Consider the following 18,465-nt stretch of genomic DNA (forward strand, 5'->3'; position numbering starts at 1 on the left):
TAATCTTCCTGCTTTTACCTCCCAACTTCTGGGATTATAGACATCAGTCACTCTAGCTCAATAAATGGCTACTGAAAATTTTTTTTGATGTGTCTTAAACTGTACAACAAAAAGACCAAATTCCTGATATTCATTAGATGAAGTAAGACTAATTCTCAAGGATCCACAGTTAGTGTTATTCCTTTTATCTTTGCACTCCTCCAAAGCCAGCTCTGCCTCCCGCAGTGAAAGCAAAGGACAATTTTAACTCTTTATTTGAAACAAACAACTCCAGAGACAGGTTAGTTGTGACAATAGTTTCTCACTACAACACAATGGTGGGCATGTCTCACTGAATGAACAGGCCAGGCACCTCAATACAATATATACATTTTAACAGTGGCTAAACTGGTGACAGTTATAAAAACACAAAAAGGCGGCTTGGGGAACAGCAAAGCCAACAGGGAAAGAACGGGGTGCTCCCTCTGCCAGACACTAAATTTTTCTGGGCCCACAAAGGTAAAATGGGGAAAAAGAGGAGATGTTGGCAGTAGGAGCAGGACCCTTGCCCACAGCTCCTCACTTATCTTTTGACCACAAACCCCCTCCTGGATGGCCTAGGCCCCCATAGGGTGGGCCTGGCTCTGATGATAGGGGAGATCAACATTGGGGAACCCAGCCCCAATCCAAGTGAGGTCATTTTTTTTCTTGGGAGCTATGTTCATAGGGCTAAAGGGAAGCAGTTACATAGAGGCTAAGCATGTTGACACCATGATTCATGCCACCCTAAGATGGCAGAGAGAGACAAACACATAAACCAAGGGGACAGGAATCTGCACAATAGGAGTCTGCTCCCCATACTGAGTCATTCTCTGCCTTTGAGGAAAAGAAAGCATTTGGAACCTTTGAGAAACTGTTACGCCAAGGAGTGGTGCTCAAAGGGTAGGGTAAGGGACATGGTGTAAGGGTGCCAACAATCACTTATTTCAGGGAGGGTAAGAGTGTCTGAGCTCTGTGCTTTAGGTAAATGGTCCCCTCACTTCTTTCACACCTCTCAGACAAGACCCTTTCACATGGTACTGGGGAAGAGGGTAGAGAGAGGACACAGGGCAGAGAAGGCAGCTGGATTCTTCCCTAGGTCAGACCTAGGAACACAGGGCTTCACCTACATATATAGAGGTCAGGAAACCCAAAGTCAACAGGATCACCAGAGCTATCATCACTCCATCAGAGTCAGGCCCCAGCAGATAGGGTATACTGTGAAGCATAATGAAAATGGGCTACGTGGTTCATGTCCATCACTGGGGGACTGGCCCCTGAGTACAGATTGGGGACCCATGATTATCAAGTGGTATGGAAGAAGGTTAAAGGCAGGGGTTCCTGGAAAGGCAGGGAATGAGAGAATAGAAAGAGGCAGTCAGGGCCCTTCAGAATGGATAGCATTGGTTACTGGGCCAGTTACCTCACAGGACAGACACTGATGTGAAAGATGGATACAAAGTACCACATGGGTTCAGTCTAGGTCTTCTTCCCCAGGACGACCAAGTTCTTCATAAATCTCACGCACAGCCAGAATGCGATTGAGCATGCTCTCCAACATGCTTCGGTCCATGGGAATCACAGAATACCAGAGAGGTGACTCAGCAATGCAGGACCGCTCAGGCTGCAAGTAGAACACATCATTTCGAGTCCGGAGGCTTTCAGGGCTGTAACAGTGGGGGTGGACATGGGAAGATGAGCATTAGTAGTACCAAGCCAAAGCAGGTCTTTCAGGTCTACATGTTAAGTCATTCTTATACACTCACCATTTTGAGAGATAGAACTCATAGAATTTGACAGGGCAGCGGAGGGGATTCATGCGATTTTCACGCTGCTCTAAGATAGTTTCATCTTCTCTCTTTCGTTTTCCAGGACCTGTGTCTATAGTAGGGAGAAATGACCCAGCCTCAGTGGAACACAGACCCAATGAGCTACCTCCCAGAGCACAATCAAGCGCATGGAGATAGGGCCACAGTGTCACAAAATATAGCTTCATAAAGAAATAAAGAGAGAATGAAGGAGGGCTAGAAATATAGCTAGGTGGGAGAGTGCTTGTCTAGCATATACAAGGATCTGTGTTCTATCTCTGTTACCACAAAAGAAAAAAAAAGAAAGAAAGAAAGAAACGGGGAGGGAGGGAAGGAAAGCAGAAGAGTTTTAGTCTTTCCATATTAACCAAAAACCCTACAGGTGTACTATTCTGCAACCCTCTCCAGTTCTTCCTGCCAAAGTGTTAACAATCACTCCCAAGTTGATACCTTTAAGAGGTGATCTCACAAGGTAGACAAAATAATTGGTCAAAACAGACTGTTGGAATGTTGCTCTTGCCTTCTAGGTCAGATTAAAAAAAAATGATGGCCACAACTTTTGTACGTCAATCTAGGTAGAGGTACACAGAAAGGACCGGGTATCACATACAGACAGGATAGAATTCCAGGGCTAAAGGGAATGGAAATGTGTAGTTTTTCTCCATCTGTACAGTTCTTATTTTATTGTTCTTTTGGTATGTATATGTGAATTCATTCTTATGTTGTACATATGCACATGAGAGTGCAGGTGCATATGTGCCATGTGGAAGGCAGAGGTTGGCGTTGGATGTCTTCCTCTATCCTCTCTACATTATGTTAAGACAGAGTCTGTCACTGGGCCTGGAGCTCACCAACTAGCTGGGCAATGAGCTCTGGAGAAGCTGCCTACTCCAGCTTTAGGTTGTAGACATAGGCCACCCTGCCTAAGTTCACATGGTTGCTAGGGATCCAAACTCAGTACCTCCTGCTTATGTAGCTTATACAGGTATGTTACTGACTGAATCATTTCTCTAGTCCTTGGTATGCAGGTTTTGAATCATAGAAAGTTTGTTACTTACTCTCAAGTCTCCCTGACAGTCAGACACAACTAACAGCTTACTACCTGCCCATCCTCATTCTCTCAACATAAGACAAGCAAAGTAAACTGCTTAGAAATTATGAAAGTGAGGAACAAGCAGTTAACTGCCTTCCTATTAGGAAATAGCCAGCCACTGTCTACCAGAAAGCCTGTTTTCATCTTTTCTGCAACCACAGAGGAAAGCTAATGGCAAAGCAGAGCAGCAACCTGGCAGGTACTGTGGAAATGCCAGGAAAAAGAACATGCAGAGGCAAAAGCAAAGGATAGGGATAACCTCATACCTCGTCCTTTCCTCTGTTGGACTGGGGCATAGTAGCGGATGCTCACCACCTTTGTGGTGCCCCGAGGAGTGGTACACTTGCGAGACTGCCGTACCACATTAGTGAAAGAGAGCTGCATATGCTCTTCAGCTGTCTGCAGTCCAAAAAACTTAGTGTTGAAGAACATGAGGGTGTTGAGAAGGACGAAGGGAGAATAAACCCCCAGCTGCTTGCACTCCCAGAGGTGCTCTTCCTCCACACGGGAGAATACAGTATCTGTGATGGACAAAGAGAAAAACAAGGGGGATCAGCTTCCCAAACCCACCTGAGTTCCTAACATACATACATCTAACTGTATGCTTCTTATTGCATATAAACCTTGACACCTGACCTACACAGTAGGACTGGGCATTTGGAGGGGGGAGGTGGAGGTCATGAGACAGGGTTTCTCTGTGGAACCTTGCCTGACCTGGAACTGGGCATTTTATATACTTTCCATCTTCATGTAACACTTCTCTGACCATCTCTAACTTATACGCAGGTAGACATAAAGCTAATCCCAAATCTTGCTTTCTTTTAACTTACCACCCAAACTTGGACTGTCTTTTCCTGGTTCCAGAGATAAGTCTAAAGATCTGAGTCTTTTTTCTTGTTTTCCTTTTTAAGAAAAGATTTTCCCACTGGGCAGTGGGGAGGCAGAGGCAGGTGAATCTCTGTGAGTTCAAGGCCACCTTGGTCTACAAAAATGAGTCCAGGACAGTCAAAGCCACACAGAGAAACCCTGTCTTGGGAACAAAAAAAAAAAGGTTTTCCCTATGCAGCTCAGGCTAGCATTGAACTTGAGATCTTGTCTTAGTCTCCCAAGTAGCCTGAACTCTATAGGCTCATATCATTGCACCTAGATAAGAGTTAAGTCTTGACCCATTCCTTAAGATCATTTTTTAGTGTTTCCATTTTTAATACAAAACAAAACAGAATTTTCTTTGTAGCCCTGGCTGGCCTGGAACCCACTCTGCAGACTAGGCTAGCCTAGAACTCACAGAGATCCAGCTGCCTTTGCCTCCCAAGTGCTGGGATTAAAGACATACACAACATGCCTGGATGTCCATGTTCTTTTTTTAAATGATAGTGTCTCACTATATAGTCCAGGCTGTATCAGAACTCAAAATCCTGCCTCAGCCTCCCTGGTGCTGGGATTATAGGTATGCATCACCACATGTGGCTTCTTTTTTTTTTTCCACGCGGGAGGTTTATTAGGTGAAGGGGGTTACAGGGAGGGAGATAGAGAGAGAGAGAGAGAGAGAGAGAGAGAGAGGAAGAGAGAAGGAAGGGAGAGAGAGAAGGGGAGAAAGGGGAGGGGCCCCAGTTCTCTTATAGGGTGATCCAGAGCATGCGTGGGTGGTTCCAGGTGGTCAGCAGGTGGTCTGGGTGTCTTTCCAAATGCCTGATACCCGGTCTGCCAAGCCCCAGGGGCTGCCTGTAGAAATGCCTGCTTGCTGATCCCAACATTCCCCCCTTTTTCTATAATTAAAAATAGGGAGCTTGGGCTGCCTTTTATAAGGTAAGTTAAAGTATATAAATTTAGGCTCATTGGAAGCAGCATTCTTCCTGGACTTGGTCAACACTTCAGCCTTTTGACCTCCCTACATCGCCCCCAGTGTCAGCAGGAAGTAGCCAGAAGAGAATCTACGCCCGTTATCCACCTGTTGTTAACAAAAGGCTAAAGTGGTGTGCTTCAGGACCAGGACAAGCAGCTCCAGGTTCTCCCAGTGTTCCCCAGTCCTTCCCCACTGCCTTGCATGGCTGGCAACTCTCTCTGTTGACAACCCTCTACCCTAAACCCTCTGCCCTAAATTTTCCAGGGCAGAGACTTCTCTTATTCTTAACCTTACAACCTGACCATTTGTTGCTATAATTCCCCTCTCTCTCAACCTCTTACATGACAACCAAGAGCTGCTTCCACATGTGGCTTCTTTACTCAAGTTCAAGGACAAGTACTCTGGCTCCATTAGCTTGAAACCCAGAGGCATCTACTCCTACCCTTGAATTCTTAGTGAATGAAGAGTAACAGGCTGGACAGCACAGGACTCTGTCAGTGGGAGATTAGAAGAAGGGGAAAAATGGGAGAAGGGGTTGCTAAGTTCCTGTCCCTTACTGTTGGGAAGGAGTGTGGGCTGCCAGGTACTCAGAGACTTGTTGAGTTCTTGAACGAAAGTCAAGTAGTAAAGGTCCGTGAAAATGTTCACCATTCGGTTATTTTCCAGCAAATACTAAAGAAAGGAAAACAGACATACATGAAGTCAGACTATAAGTCCTAGACTCTAGGACCTAGAGGAAACAAACAAAAAGATGATAAAAGCCGCACTCATGGTCCTCCATAATTAAAGGAGGATGTGGAACAACTGCTTGAGCAGCTAACCCTGAGTGCTTTCCCTCAGGTGTGTTTCTACACTGCTGATGCACTGAGGCTTGGCTGAAAGGGGTGGAAGCTTGGGGATGTCCCTCTCAAGCCCAAATACTCTTTATCTGGTCAGAATTGCTAACCTCTCCAAGGGAGAACCAAACTCAAAAGAAACTTAGCCCCTGGGGCTGGAAAGATGGCTCAGAGGTTAACAGCACTGGCTGCTCTTCCAGAGGTCCTGAGTTCAATTCCCAGCAAACCACATGGTGGCTCACAACCATCTATAATGAGATCTGGTGTCCTCTTCTGGTGTGTAGGCATGCAGGCAGGCAGAATACTATACACAATACAGAAATACATCTTTACAAAAAAAAAAAAAAAAAAGAAACTCAGCCCTGCCCCAACATCTTTCCTCAAGATACAATTCAAGTGTGACCTAGAACATCCAGAAAGCATTGAAGACTGATGAGACTTGTTGAGTTCAGTAAAGCTGTATGAAAGTCAGAGACACACCAGACACAAGCTACTATTTGAACAAAATAGTACTGAAATGAAGCACCGATTTCAGGAGACCATTGACATCTATTTGTCATAGGAAATTTAGGCAAGCTGCCTATTTGGGGTCTAAGACAAGTAACAAGAAGGAGTGGGCTAGAAACAGTTCCAGTGGAATGCAATAAACGGTGTTGAAAGCGATAGAAAACCAGGTGGTATGCAAAAGTTACCTGCTGAATGCCAAGACACAGATAGTAGATACTGTCAGGCTCGTATCGTTCACCGTTGGGTCGAGTAATTTCTCTCACAAATTGGGCCAGACCATAGTTGAGCTCAGCAGCTGAACAGGCGAGAATATCCTCTTTGATACGCATGGGTTTGGCTGTAGTGATATGTAGTAGAGGTGAATAGGATTAAGAAAACTCCATGTGGAGAATTTCACTTAGCTCCACCAACAACCCTTTAGTCATAACCAGCTCCTGAAAAAAACCATTAATTAGAAAAGGAGCCCTCAGCCTTGAACTGAGACAGGATCTCCTTTTAGTCTACAGCTGTTCACTGTCTTTACTGGATAGGGAAGCCCTAAGCGATCATACCTTTACCACTCTTCGACATCTTCAGTGGATCCTAGGTATAAACCCCTTTCCCTTTCCCTTTCCTTTTCCCTGCCTGTGCCTTCTTCATCCCCAGTACTTACGGCCAAAGCGTATCTCATCACCCTTGCTGGTTTCTCCATTGGCATATTTTGACTGTACCCAGCACTTCCAAGCATTGACACCGTATGAATAGTTGAGGCCAGTACAACTAGGCTGGCTGCTCAAAGAGTCCCGGGAACAACTTTCAGAAAGCATCAGCCTCTTTTGGCCCTGGAAAGGAAGCCAAAAGGTGGACGGTGGCAAAGGCATGCCAGGGCACCATGGAAGCTAGTAGGGACAGTGCTTACCATTGGGGATGGAAGCACTTATATAAAAACACAGAAAGCTTCCATGGCAGAGAGCCCCAGAATAGCTTTGATGACCTTGTGGACTGAGAGAAAAGCAAAATTTGGCTTGATCTCAGTGCTTCTCGTGTTGAAGAAAGGGGGCCAGGGAAGGTTTCATGCACAGCTTTCATGCATGGATATTACAGCTGCCTTCCCCCTTCAGATGTCCATTTTTCTTTTTATGGATATAGTAACCCCTCACCTTCCTCATGGATCGTGGAAGGTCCTGTTCAGTAGACACATCATCAGGCCCTACAAGGCCACAATCAAACAGGAAGTCTACACTTGGGTTAATGTCCAAAGGATCTAATAGAAGGGAAAGGAAGAAGAAATCCAATTTCTTTAGGTCTCAGCTCTTTAGTCCCCTTATCCCATCCTTGCTACTTGCTCATTCAACTTAACACAAACCATGTGGTCAGCTTCACTGAACTCAACAGAAACCAGTAAAGCTGTATGAAAGTCAGAGACACACCAGACACAAGCTACATAAGGTGGCAAAGGACTTTGTAGGCAAAAGACCTTCTAGAATGAGTTCAAAGCCAACCTGGGCAACTCAGACCCTCTCTCAAAATAAAAAGCAAAAAAACAGGGTTGGGATGTAGCTCAGTAGTAGAGCTTACCTAACATACATGGGGCCCTAGATTTAATTCCCCAAACCAACCATATTGAACACAAATATTCACAAATGCAAGCAATATGAATATGCTTAACATGACAGAACTGTACACATAAAAATGGTCATAATGGGGACAGTTAATAAAGTGCTTGGCATGCTAGCATGAGGACCTTGATTCCCTAGCACACATGAGAAGCCAGGCATGGTACCATGCACTTGTAATCCCAGCACTAAAGAGACAAGGACAAGTAGATCCCTGGGGCTTACTGACAAGCAAAGCCTACCCTACTTGGCAAGTTACAGGACAGTAGAGAACCCATCTCAAAAAGGAGGTGAACAGTGCTTGAAAAATGACACCCAAGGATTCCTCTGGCCTCAATGTGGACCTGAACACACAGGAACATCCACACATACCCATATGCGCACACATCCACACACAAGTAAAAATTAAAAACAAAGGCTAGAAATGTAGCTTAGCAGACATATACCCACTATACATGAAGCCCTGTGTTCAATCCCCAGTACCATACAAAGTAGGAGTGGTGATGCGCACCTATTATTCAGTCAGGAGGATCAGAAATAAAAGGTCATCCTCAGCTATAGAGTAAGTTTGAGGATAGCCTGGGTTACTTAAGTGTCTGCCTCAAAAAAACTGAAAACAAAACAAAACAAAACAAACAAACAAAAACAGTACCTTGTCCTATCTTAATGAGAATGCTTTAGAGTCATACTTAGGTTTCTCAAGAAACACTCCTTTCCCAATAACACAAATGCTACTGCATTTGGTGGGTATGCCTTAAATCCTACTTACTCTTGGGGAAATCTGCCTCCAAGTCTTGCCCAGGCTCATCTAAGACATTAGCCATCTTAACAGCCATGGCCAGGACATCATCCCGAGCTGTCCCAAACAGGTCACAGTCTTCCAGAAGTCCCTCTGCACTCTGGTTGCTCACAAGATCTAGGACACAGGGAAGTCAGCTCAGTCACTGCAGCTCTTGTCCAATACCCACACAGGCTTTTAGGGGTTGATCCCAGCCACCCCAACTTAGCACCAAGAGCACACCTCCCACCCTCAGAGGCAGACAGACCGGTAGCACTCTTTCCACTCTCTACCACATACCACAAAGATCAGAAGAGGCCTTGTCTAACTCTTCAGCCTCTGCAATCATTTCTGCCATGGCCAGGATGTCAGCCTCCAAGGGGTTGGATGGGATCTTCACCTTCAGCTCCTCAATGGTCTCCACAATCTTGTCTGTGCTCTCCAAGGTAGTGGGCAAGAACATGGGCACAGGCACCTGGAAGCACAAATCCCCAGTAAATGTAAAGAATCACTAGTGAATAAGGGTACCAGCTTATGAAATGAAAAACAAAACAAAACAAAACAAAACAAAACAGAGAAGGTAGGATTCAATCTTAGAAGTATAAAGAAGGAAGAAGAAGGACACTTACCGGGATAGGCATTGAGAAAGGCACCGGGACTTTCTGGCAGTATAGATGCATAGGCACTGGCACAAATATGGGCACTGGGATGGGCAGCACAATCATCTGTGGCTTCCACTCTTCTGCAAACAAGAGAAGTCTTTTTAACACTCCTTCTAGATGAGTGGCATCTGATCTAGGACCGGATGCTTATGTCATCCCCCAAAGCTCTAAACATGTGTTCAGTGTCACAAAATTGCCCTTAAACAGATTGAAAGAGAGCTCCCTAAGTAATGTCCTGGTCCAGTTCCGAGACATAAGGCTAGAGGCTTAGGACTTAGGAATGCAGTGGAATGGAGTGATCATGGCATTCACCTGTCTGACTTCCTTTGGACTTCATTTCCACCTTGCAGGAGACTCCCCGGTTCTGCATCAGCGGCTTACACATGGCAGCTTTGTTTTTTCGGGGTGTTGCTGGGGGTTGTGGAGGTGGAGGGGTGGGCACAGTTGGAGTTGGCCGAGTCTTCAGAGGGATCTGTTGCATAAAAGGAACATTAGTTCTGCAGATTAGAGTACCCTCCTCTGAAATAATCCTCCCTCTTGTTTTTTTTTTGTTTGTTTGTTTGTTTGTTTTTTCCTGACCTTGCCCAAATTCCCATTTTCCTCTGGGGTCCTCACTGTGTTGTTGTTTTCCACTTTGGTTTGAGAGGGTGTCTGGGGCTTTGACTCAGAAGACTGACCTGTAGAATCAAACAAATAAATACTCTGGCTAGAGGAACTAACTGTTTTCCTCACAATTTTTTTCTAAGGAGAGCTTTATGAAAGAGCATACTAAAAACAAATAGGTAGTCTAGGATTTCTCTTCCTTCCTACCCCAGGTCTACTCTTCTCTGGGGCCCAGAAACAGTAGCCAAGAAGATTCTTTGATTCTGGCTACTAAAAAGAATGAAACACTCTCTGAAAACTAACCATAACCACTGCAAGCCCCATCCTACCTGAGTATACCTTAAACTATATATCCTTACAGGGAACCAGTAGACTCTCACTCCAAGAAGATTTAAACAAGAATACCCAGAAGAGTCCAGAAGATAAAAAGGAGCACAATACCAGGCACTCTGGCCAGGGTAATGGCAAACTGAGGAAGGGGATTGACCCAAAATTGGAAGAGCCCAGGCCAGTTCTAACAGTGTCACACTGTCCCAGACTCACTGTTCAGGAGGCTTTCTGGCCCACTCTGGGTATCCAAGTTGGGCTGGTTCTGCTGGCTGTAGAAGCGCAGCAGACACTGTTGGTTGCAGAAATGACGGATTTGCCCACGCCAGTGGATGGTTTCCAGCAGCTTCCCCTGGCGCTTACAGGCATGGCACCGGGCAGCCTGAGGGCATTGACAGAATAGTCAGACCTGCCACTTGAAAATGTGCTGGGCCCTCCTCTATGACAAGCCATGCTTCTCTCTTTGGAGACAGGACCAGCTTAGAGATTGGAGAGGTTAGCTCCCCTCCCTGGAGATCTGATGCTGATAAAATTATAACAGTTCATACCCCTGCTGCTTTCTTTCTGACATGTTGACTCTCCTTACCTTGCAGTACCATAACAGGTACTTGGTCTTACAGTCCTCACTGCAAAAGTCCCAGGTGCTGCCATCCAGTTGCTCAGTGACTCCACGCTGGCAGGTTTGGGAGCAGTAAGTACAAGTGATACAGCATAAGCCCAGCTTCTTAGTGAAATCTTGTTTGTACAGCAGCACACAGCCTAGAGAGGAGAGAACAGGAAAGAAAGCCTGGAGACAGAGTTACTTTCAGGTATTAGACCCAGTCTTTTCAAAGTGCTAAATCTGAAGCCTCCTCTAAAATTCAGTCCCTTACCTAAAGCCTTAGCATAAATGGGGTGGAGCATTCTGACAAGGCCCTACCTTATACTCTGTAAGCCTTGCTCCTTTCTCTGCCATCCTCCTTGGTCATAAGAGACAGGACCTTGGTCCCTAGCTCACTTCCTTACCTTCACTGCAGAAGCTTTTCTCTACCCCACTGAATCGAAGTTTCTCATGCAGGAGTTTCTCCTGCCGGCAGTGCTCACACTGGGATACCACACCCCGAAGCCGCTTGAAGTCCTCACAGCAATCACGGCAGCAGAACTGGAAGACCTGGTCCTGAGATGGAAATACAGGGCAGGGAGGGCAGAACTAGGACATCTGCACCTGATAGGCACAGCTGGAGAAGACTTCTTCAAACATGTGGCAAGATGTAGGTGGGGGGGATCTTACCTGCCACTCCAAGACCTCAGGCTTGCCACTGAAGAGGCTATGGCAGTAGTGACAGCTCAGGTGAATGCCCCCCTCAGGGCTAGTACGCTAGAGGGAAGGAAGACAGATAAAGGGGCAAGATGTGTGCAGTGCTAGAGGGGAGGGGAGGTCAGGTTTGCTCCTTTTTCTACCCAGGCCTACCTGTCCCAGTTCTCCTACCCTTTCCCTGTGGCCACTCCCTTTATCCCTGCTCCAGGGTCTGGAGTACCTGGAACTTGGTCCAGCAGCTGGGGCTGCAGAACTGGTAGACTGTGCGATCAACTTTGTTGTAGTAACAAGGGTCAGAGAGGCTGCGGCGGCAGAAGCTGCAGGGTCGGGGAGGGCCTGGGGCATAGAGAGAAAGAGAGAAAGAAAGAAAAAAGAGGAAGAGAGAGTACATAGAAGATGTAAGGTAGGGCAGAGATGGAATAGAAAATCCTCGGGAAGGTGTGGTTGGGGCGGAGGTTGGGCAGCAGAAATTACTCTAGAAGAGGGAAATATGGGAAGTAGAAGGAAGGCCAGCAGGGATTCCAGAGAAGAGGGCTTTGCACCTACCAGTGAGCCCTGCCTGCTTCACTTTGTAAGAAGTGGTACAGCACAGGGAACAGAACAAGCTGGTCTTGCCATTACGATCCACATGTGATAGCATCTCAAAGTTCTTACACAGGGTCTTGCACCAGACACATGGGTACACACGTGTGTTTTTCTGTGAGGATGGGGAAGGAGAGGCTGAGGCTGGATTTGTCCCTTCACTTTTATTTTTAAAATTTTTTAAACATGAAATATTTCAGGCATACAAAAAAAGGTATAGATGATGATATAACAAAGACCTGTGTGTCCACCAGCCAGCTTCAAAAATAAAACATAACAGATACAATGAAACCCCCTTTATTTGTTTTATTTTTCCCAGCCCTCGACCCTTCAGGCACCTTTATTTATCACCCAAGAACCACACCCCCTTCTATAGCCCTCTACTGCACTACTCCCTCAGCCCCACCTTCTTGTATGCCCCCAAGCACGTTGTGTTGCAAAACCGCTTTTGTTGACCATCATGGAACAGGAGCTCTGGACCAAGGCTCCCAGGCCTGGCGTAGATGTAAGCCCCACACTGGTCACAACAGTTGGTTTTCAGTCCCTTGTTGGCTCGGAATTTGGAGAAGCAAGAATCACTGCAGAGTCGGTGCACCACGCTCCCGTTGCTGACCTCATGCAGGACCTGCCACACATACATATACACACCCTGAGCTGAGGCCAGGCTACCACCTCCCACCCCAATCAATGCAAGGACAGAACTCCCACCTCACCCTAGACCTTCACAGCAGACAGTGGGCCTAGGACCCCCCAACCTGTGCTTCAGGCTGTAGACTTGATGGTGAGATCCTGGGAGGTAAGGAAGGTCAGCTGCATACATCCTGGAGAAGCTCTATGCTTGAATTTGCTCTCTCATAATGGCTACCTTTTCCACCCAAACCCCCTTTTCCCAGGGCCCAGCCCCTGCAGCTCCAGAACCAGAGGGGCAGGTCAGAGCCAGCTGCAGGCTCTGCAAGTTGGCCTGTGGTGAGTAGTCTCACCTCTCCAGTCTTCTGGCATATGCTGCAGCGAGTGGCATCGGCGGGGTCCCCAGACTGGGGGATTGGACGCTGCTGCTGGGCCTCATACAGAGAGAGACAGACAGATGTGCAGAACTCATGGAAGCTGCCTCCCGAACCAGACTGTACCACAATTGACTCCTTGGTGTTCCAGATCAACCTGGAGGTGGGAACAGGTTTGAGCATTCCCAGAACCGCCCTCTCATTCCAGTTGTAACCACTGCACTCCCTAGGATTCTGACTGATGACCAGAGTCAGATACTCTAACCACATCCCTAAAATTAACCCTGTCCTCTCCATTCTACTTGGTTTTGCCAACATCCTCTCTCTTTTCCTTAACTCCCACCCCTGGCCCCTGCCCTCCTCCCCCGCCCACCCTAGGATCTCAACGCACTTCCTGCAGAAGGTACAGGTCTTTCTGCCCAAGGGCTTCTTGGAGAACGTAGTGAGACAAGATGAAGAACAGAAGAGCTGAGGCAGCCCCTTGCGCTGATAGGCTGTCTGCCCCTTTTGCAGTGGTGTCCGGCAATGTGCACAAGACATCTTGGTGCCCATTGAAGAGCGCCCAGCCCTCTGTGCCATACTTGAGCGCAGGGACATTCGAGGAGAGCGCCGGGGCCGGAATGGCACAAAGTCCTCATCATTGGGGTCATCTACCATGGCATCAGAATCCTCATCTGACACTGGAACTGTGGGAGTAGGGGGAGCAGTGAGAAAAGGGCACCAGAACAGATCTCCAGTCATTTGATGACCAGATGAATAGAAGTTCAGTACTGATTCTGGGATCTCTGTTATTCCTCTTGTTCTGGCTGCTATATTTTCTCTCCCATTACACTGGTATCTTAAGCAACCCATGGTTATTCTACAATATTAAGGAGAGGAAGGAGGGCTCCAAGAGAGAAGACTGGGGACAGAACAGTATAGTTGAAACATGAAACTTTATATTCTTACTGTTCTTGTTTTCAATTTCCCCCCACTACCTCTTGGTTCCCATGCCAACCCACAGCAGGGACAGGCACTTCTCTTTCTGCAGAGAGGAACTACAGGAGCCAGAACATCCATACCCTGTCATAATCCCACCTTCCAATCTTCTCTACACCCGGAATTCCCAAGTGCCACTTCCTCACATCCTACTTACTGCTCTCAGTGGAGTCCACAACCTCAGGCTTTGGAGGCTCTGCTCTTCTAACGCGCTCGCTTCTCTTCTGTACCTTGGAAAGGGGCAGGGAGGAAAGCTGACACTAGTGGCAGGCTAACTGGGGTACAAGGTTTGGGGAGGAATAGGAAATGGAAGGTGGGATGAAGAATTGGGACCCATCCCTGAAGAGAAGGAGGGAAATGGGAGCTGGAATTCATTCTTAAAAACCAGCAGACACATGAGTTCCTCCTCTCCTGACAGCAATCCCCCCCCCAACATCTGGGAAGAGATAACCCCATAGCTTTTCCTTTCCTTGAAGGAAAATGAAGGATCTGTCCTTTTAAGAGATATAGGGGGGAACAAGACCCTGTCCAATCCCCTCCCCCTCACCCTCTCAGGCGGCTTCTCACTCTCCTTTCCAGTCAGGCCATCTCCTGCAAAGGAAGCAAGAAGGCAGCCTAAATCTTGAGCCTGCCTACTAGGCCCAACCCCCACCTCCATTCCTGGGGAAAAAATTTACTCAAAACTGAAAGTGAAACTCCGGGGCCTGTAGCTTCTAACCCTTTTAAGGGTTACCTCAGATTTGGCACTAAGGTGCAAGTGGGGAGGGTATGTGTGTAGCTTTTCTCCATTAAATAAATGTATTATCTCACCCTGCCAATCATTTCTGTACCACTGTTCATGAAGGATTTATATTTTACCAATAAAAACAAATGTAACCACTTAAAGGGAGCAAGAAGGAAAAAAAAAACCCATAAATGTATGGGTAGGTGCCTCTGGACTTTGGGGATATATAAGATATGTTATATAAGCTTATATATCTGAAAACCCTTGTCACAGCCTAGAGGAAGGATACCACTAGGTAGATTACGTTAGAAATTAGAGTCTCAGATCTAGATTGTCCTTCCACTACTGGAGATGCAATCCTAGATTCTTCCTTGCTACCATGCCCCTGAAATCAGTCTGCTATTAGGGACTTCAGAGAGGAGTTGCCATCCCTCAATCCCAGAAACTCCACTCACATTTAGAACCAAACAGCTTTAAAAATCGTATTGCCTAGAAGCCTGCTATTTTCCTTCAAATACTGAAGGAAGGACCCTGATACTGAAACCCCACTGGAATATGAAAAAGGGAATCTCTGCCATCACATCCATTCCCTCATACTACCTCATTCATCCTGCACAGCCCCTCCACTCCTCCCACCCCTATTTTCCATAATCTTCACCACACCCCACTCCTCCTTTCCAAAACCCCAACTCCTCTGTCACATATATCCTTACTCTGATCTTTCCACCCTCCTGGCCCTCCCCTACTTCTCAAAGCACGTAGCCAGCCCTCCTTTCTACCACCCTTTCTTTCCCCAGCCCAGTCCAAATGATTAGGCAACCTACCTGGCAAAGAAGGATGTGCAGCAGGGTTAGAGACCCCAGGTTTGGTCTGAGAACTGTTGATTCCATCCCCCAGAGTATCTCCCACTGAAGGGCTAGGGGGTGCATTTGGGCTCTGCGGCTGCCTTTGGGTATGCTCTCTCTCCTGCCCAGGGGAGCCCCTTCTCCTTGTAGCTATGGGGGTTATCTCCTCCTCTTCAATATGAGGAGACTCCAGGATTATTGGAGAATCCGGAGCCAAAGGTTCTAATAGCCCCTCAGGTAAAGGTGGACTGGCCCCAGCCCCTGGATCAGGTGGCATCACCTCAGGGGTATGGCACCCTGGTCTATGCTCTAGGGTCTGCTCCCCAGAATCCCATGCAAGGGTCCCCTCAGGACCATGGTCCACCTCTAGGGAAGTGGGGGCTTTATAGAGTAGCCCCCCCAGCCCCAGTAGCTCAGTGGCTCCATCCAAGACTACTGCGGGGTCTTTTTCCAGGCCAGAAGGGGTATCAAGCAGGTCCAGGGCTCCAGAGGATGCCGACGGACCTGGGGGGGCCCATCCTCGAGATGGGGCAGTCTGAGATTCCAGCAGATCCTCTCCAAATTCCATGTCTACTGGAAGGTCTCCAGCCAGGGGCTTCACTGGCAGGGTCAATGGGTCAAATGGACTGGGGAAATCACTGGGGTCCATGGCTGGGTATGGGCTGCGGATCAGAAGAGGAGGCAGTAGAGGTGGTCTTAGCCTGAATTTCTTACGTAGGCTATGGGACACACACACCCCGTCATCCACTTGGATTTCTTATTAGCAGCCCCCCCCACCAGTAACCATTTTCACAGGCGTCAGCCCCAATGTCCACTCCCCCCACCCCACACAGCGCCCTCTGTGGGGAGTGGCATTCCCCGCCCTGGCTCGGTGCCCACACTCGCCAAGGCAGTTGGTCTCTAACCCGCCCGACACCTCCAACTGAGACTCTTAGCTCTTTCCTCCCTACCTCTCACACACCCCCCACCTCAGACTGAGCCCCCTCAGAGTCTCCTCTGGCCGCCGCAGCCAGAAGCCTTTCCCGCTGCAGCGACTTCTGCCTCTGGTCCCTCCTCACTCTCCGAAAGCCCGTCAGGTCTCCAGTCCCTACCCACACTGTCCAGCCCCGCCGCCCCTCCCCGCGAAGCCCCGTCCTCCCTCAGCCATTCCCCGCCCCCACAAACTGCCTTTCCTAATCATTCCCCCTGCTTGGTTACCTTTTCGGGTGAACCACTTCCTCAGCCCCGTCCCCCTTCCCTACTGCTCCCCTAGTCGTTTCGTTCTCCTGTTGCCCACCCCCCACCTCAGGCATTTACAGGAAGACATTTTGGAGCTACGATTTCTGCTCAGACCCCCCTCCCGGCTACTGCGAGAACCCGCCTGCAGGTTCGGTTCGGCTTGATTAGGCCCGACCCCTACCTGAGGCAGGGTTAGAGTAATGGCTACAAGCCTAGAACTGCAGACGGCGACGGCCCCGCGCTCCTTCTCCACCTCCCTCCCTAGCAGCCTGGACAGGGGTCGCGGCCCCTTTAAATGGCAGCGCCGCTTGCTGCGCTGAGCGCTCTGCACCAGGCAGGCGGGCAGTGCCAGCAGCCAATCCCATTGGCTGGCTGGAGGAGGGGGCTCGCGAGACAGCGCCGGCCTCCGGCGCAAGACTCCCAGCCCAGTGGCCGCCTGGAAATTGCGGAGTGGATTACCGTCACTGGGGATGGAGCTTGTGCCCCCGCCCGGGGCCCCGTTAGTTGAGGAAAAGATAGCCTCTGGAGCTTCGAAGCCCGCCCCAGGGGAAGGCGGCGCCCCCTTTCTACCGAAGGGCCTACTACACTAAAGACACACACACACACACACACACTCACACTCACACAAACACACGCAAAAAAAAAAAAAGAGGAAAAACCCCACATCTACGCACCTGCTTTCCTTACCTGGCTCAAGAGTCTGGCCTTGTCACACCCGTGCCCGCCCTACCTCCGGAGCCCACTGTATCCGTGATCCCCTCCTCTCATTCAAATGGTTCCCGGTCCCCTCCCCCTCTCCGTCTCTCTTCGCTTCCCACTCGTGTTCGGCGACCCCCTCCTCCGCGATCCCCTCAGCACTCCCTACCTACGCCATGCAGCAGATGCCTGCCAAGATTACCCTCCCCCATCCCCACCTCTCCGGGGCCCGCCCCCTGGGCGACTGTTGGGGTAGTGACAGTGGAGAATGGGGGAGGCAAATACCCAACCCTCAAGTGCCCCTCCTCCCCTTGTCTGTAGCCTCAGCCCCCCTCCAACCCATCTAAGAGTCGTACTTATGGGGTGTCTTAAGCTTGCTCTCCAACCACCCTTGCCAGTTAAATGGCTCTGGCTTAGTGACAACGCCTCTGCAGTAACGGTTACTGCCTGATGACCCCCAAAGCAGGTTCTGCAAGGCTATGCTCCACTTCCTCCATGGCCTTTGGGTAAGTTCTGGGATCGTTTCACTGAATCTTCCTGTAGGAGCTTGAATTATCACTTGAATAGTTTTCCTCACCAGAAGATTCTCAGACAACACCCACGCACAGGCACACATCCATTCTCTGTCCTTCCCTCTTTTCCTGCTCTTGTCAGTCTCTTTCTCACTGTCTCTGTGCCTCTGCGCCTTTAGAGCGCTCAGGGAAACGCGGGCTACAGGGATCCTACTTGATGGTGGGCGTGGCTATGGTTAAGGCTTGAGAAGTAGGGGTAGGGGTCATTAACATCAGGTCTATGGACTTATAAAGGGCAAGTGCCAGCTGGGCACAGTGGCGCGCGCCTATAATCCCAGCACTCCTGGAGGCAGACACAGGTGGATCTCTGTGAGTTCTAAGCCAGCCTGCTCTATAAATTGAGTCCAGAACAGCTAAGGCTACACAGAGAAATCCTGTCCCAAAAAACAAACAAACGAACAAAAAAGAATAGGTGCCAGTATTCATTCTCAGGCCTCCAGATAGAGCACTTTACAATCCTTCTTCCCACATCCCCAAGACAG

General features: G+C 48.5%; 1 protein-coding gene across 10 annotated transcripts; it reads right to left on the bottom strand.

Moving 5' to 3' along the window:
• Positions 1-238: 238 nt before the first annotated feature.
• Positions 239-17,906, bottom strand: Zmym3 (zinc finger MYM-type containing 3). 10 transcript variants are annotated; one of them, XM_060375464.1, is made up of 25 exons: positions 17,768-17,906; positions 15,477-16,159; positions 14,476-14,519; positions 14,086-14,152; positions 13,342-13,636; positions 12,930-13,107; positions 12,356-12,574; positions 11,914-12,064; positions 11,588-11,703; positions 11,341-11,427; positions 11,076-11,226; positions 10,657-10,829; positions 10,287-10,452; positions 9,720-9,817; positions 9,453-9,612; positions 9,108-9,220; positions 8,779-8,953; positions 8,470-8,616; positions 7,245-7,348; positions 6,758-6,926; positions 6,291-6,442; positions 5,320-5,434; positions 3,186-3,440; positions 1,785-1,899; positions 239-1,685 (listed from the first exon to the last, which is right to left on the bottom strand). In XM_060375464.1, the coding sequence occupies exons 2-25, from the start codon at positions 16,144-16,146 to the stop codon at positions 1,493-1,495; spliced, it is 4,113 nt and encodes a 1,370-aa protein (XP_060231447.1). In that variant the 5' UTR covers positions 16,147-16,159; positions 17,768-17,906; the 3' UTR covers positions 239-1,492. The 10 variants fall into 10 exon arrangements, with proteins under 10 accessions (XP_060231447.1, XP_060231446.1, XP_060231453.1 ...); XM_060375463.1 differs by having other exon boundaries at positions 14,086-14,158; XM_060375470.1 differs by having other exon boundaries at positions 16,002-16,159; positions 17,768-17,902.
• Positions 17,907-18,465: the final 559 nt, after the last annotated feature.

Source organism: Meriones unguiculatus, chromosome X, assembly GCF_030254825.1.
Source record: "Meriones unguiculatus strain TT.TT164.6M chromosome X, Bangor_MerUng_6.1, whole genome shotgun sequence".
Classification (NCBI taxonomy): Eukaryota; Metazoa; Chordata; class Mammalia; order Rodentia; family Muridae; genus Meriones; species Meriones unguiculatus.

Bases quoted from the DNA above. Each gene is read 5' to 3' on its own strand.
- Zmym3 (XM_060375465.1), bottom strand. From the start codon at position 16,789: ATGCCTGAGGTGGGGGGTGGGCAACAGGAGAACGAAACGACTAGGGGA. The intron at 9,818-10,286 runs GTGAGTCTGGGA...TTGATTCTACAG, and splicing joins GCCAGAAAGCCTCCTGAACA to GTCAGTCTTCTGAGTCAAAG. The intron at 5,435-6,290 runs GTAACTTTTGCA...TCCTTTCTTTAG, and splicing joins TGTGTCTTGGCATTCAGCAG to TATTTGCTGGAAAATAACCG.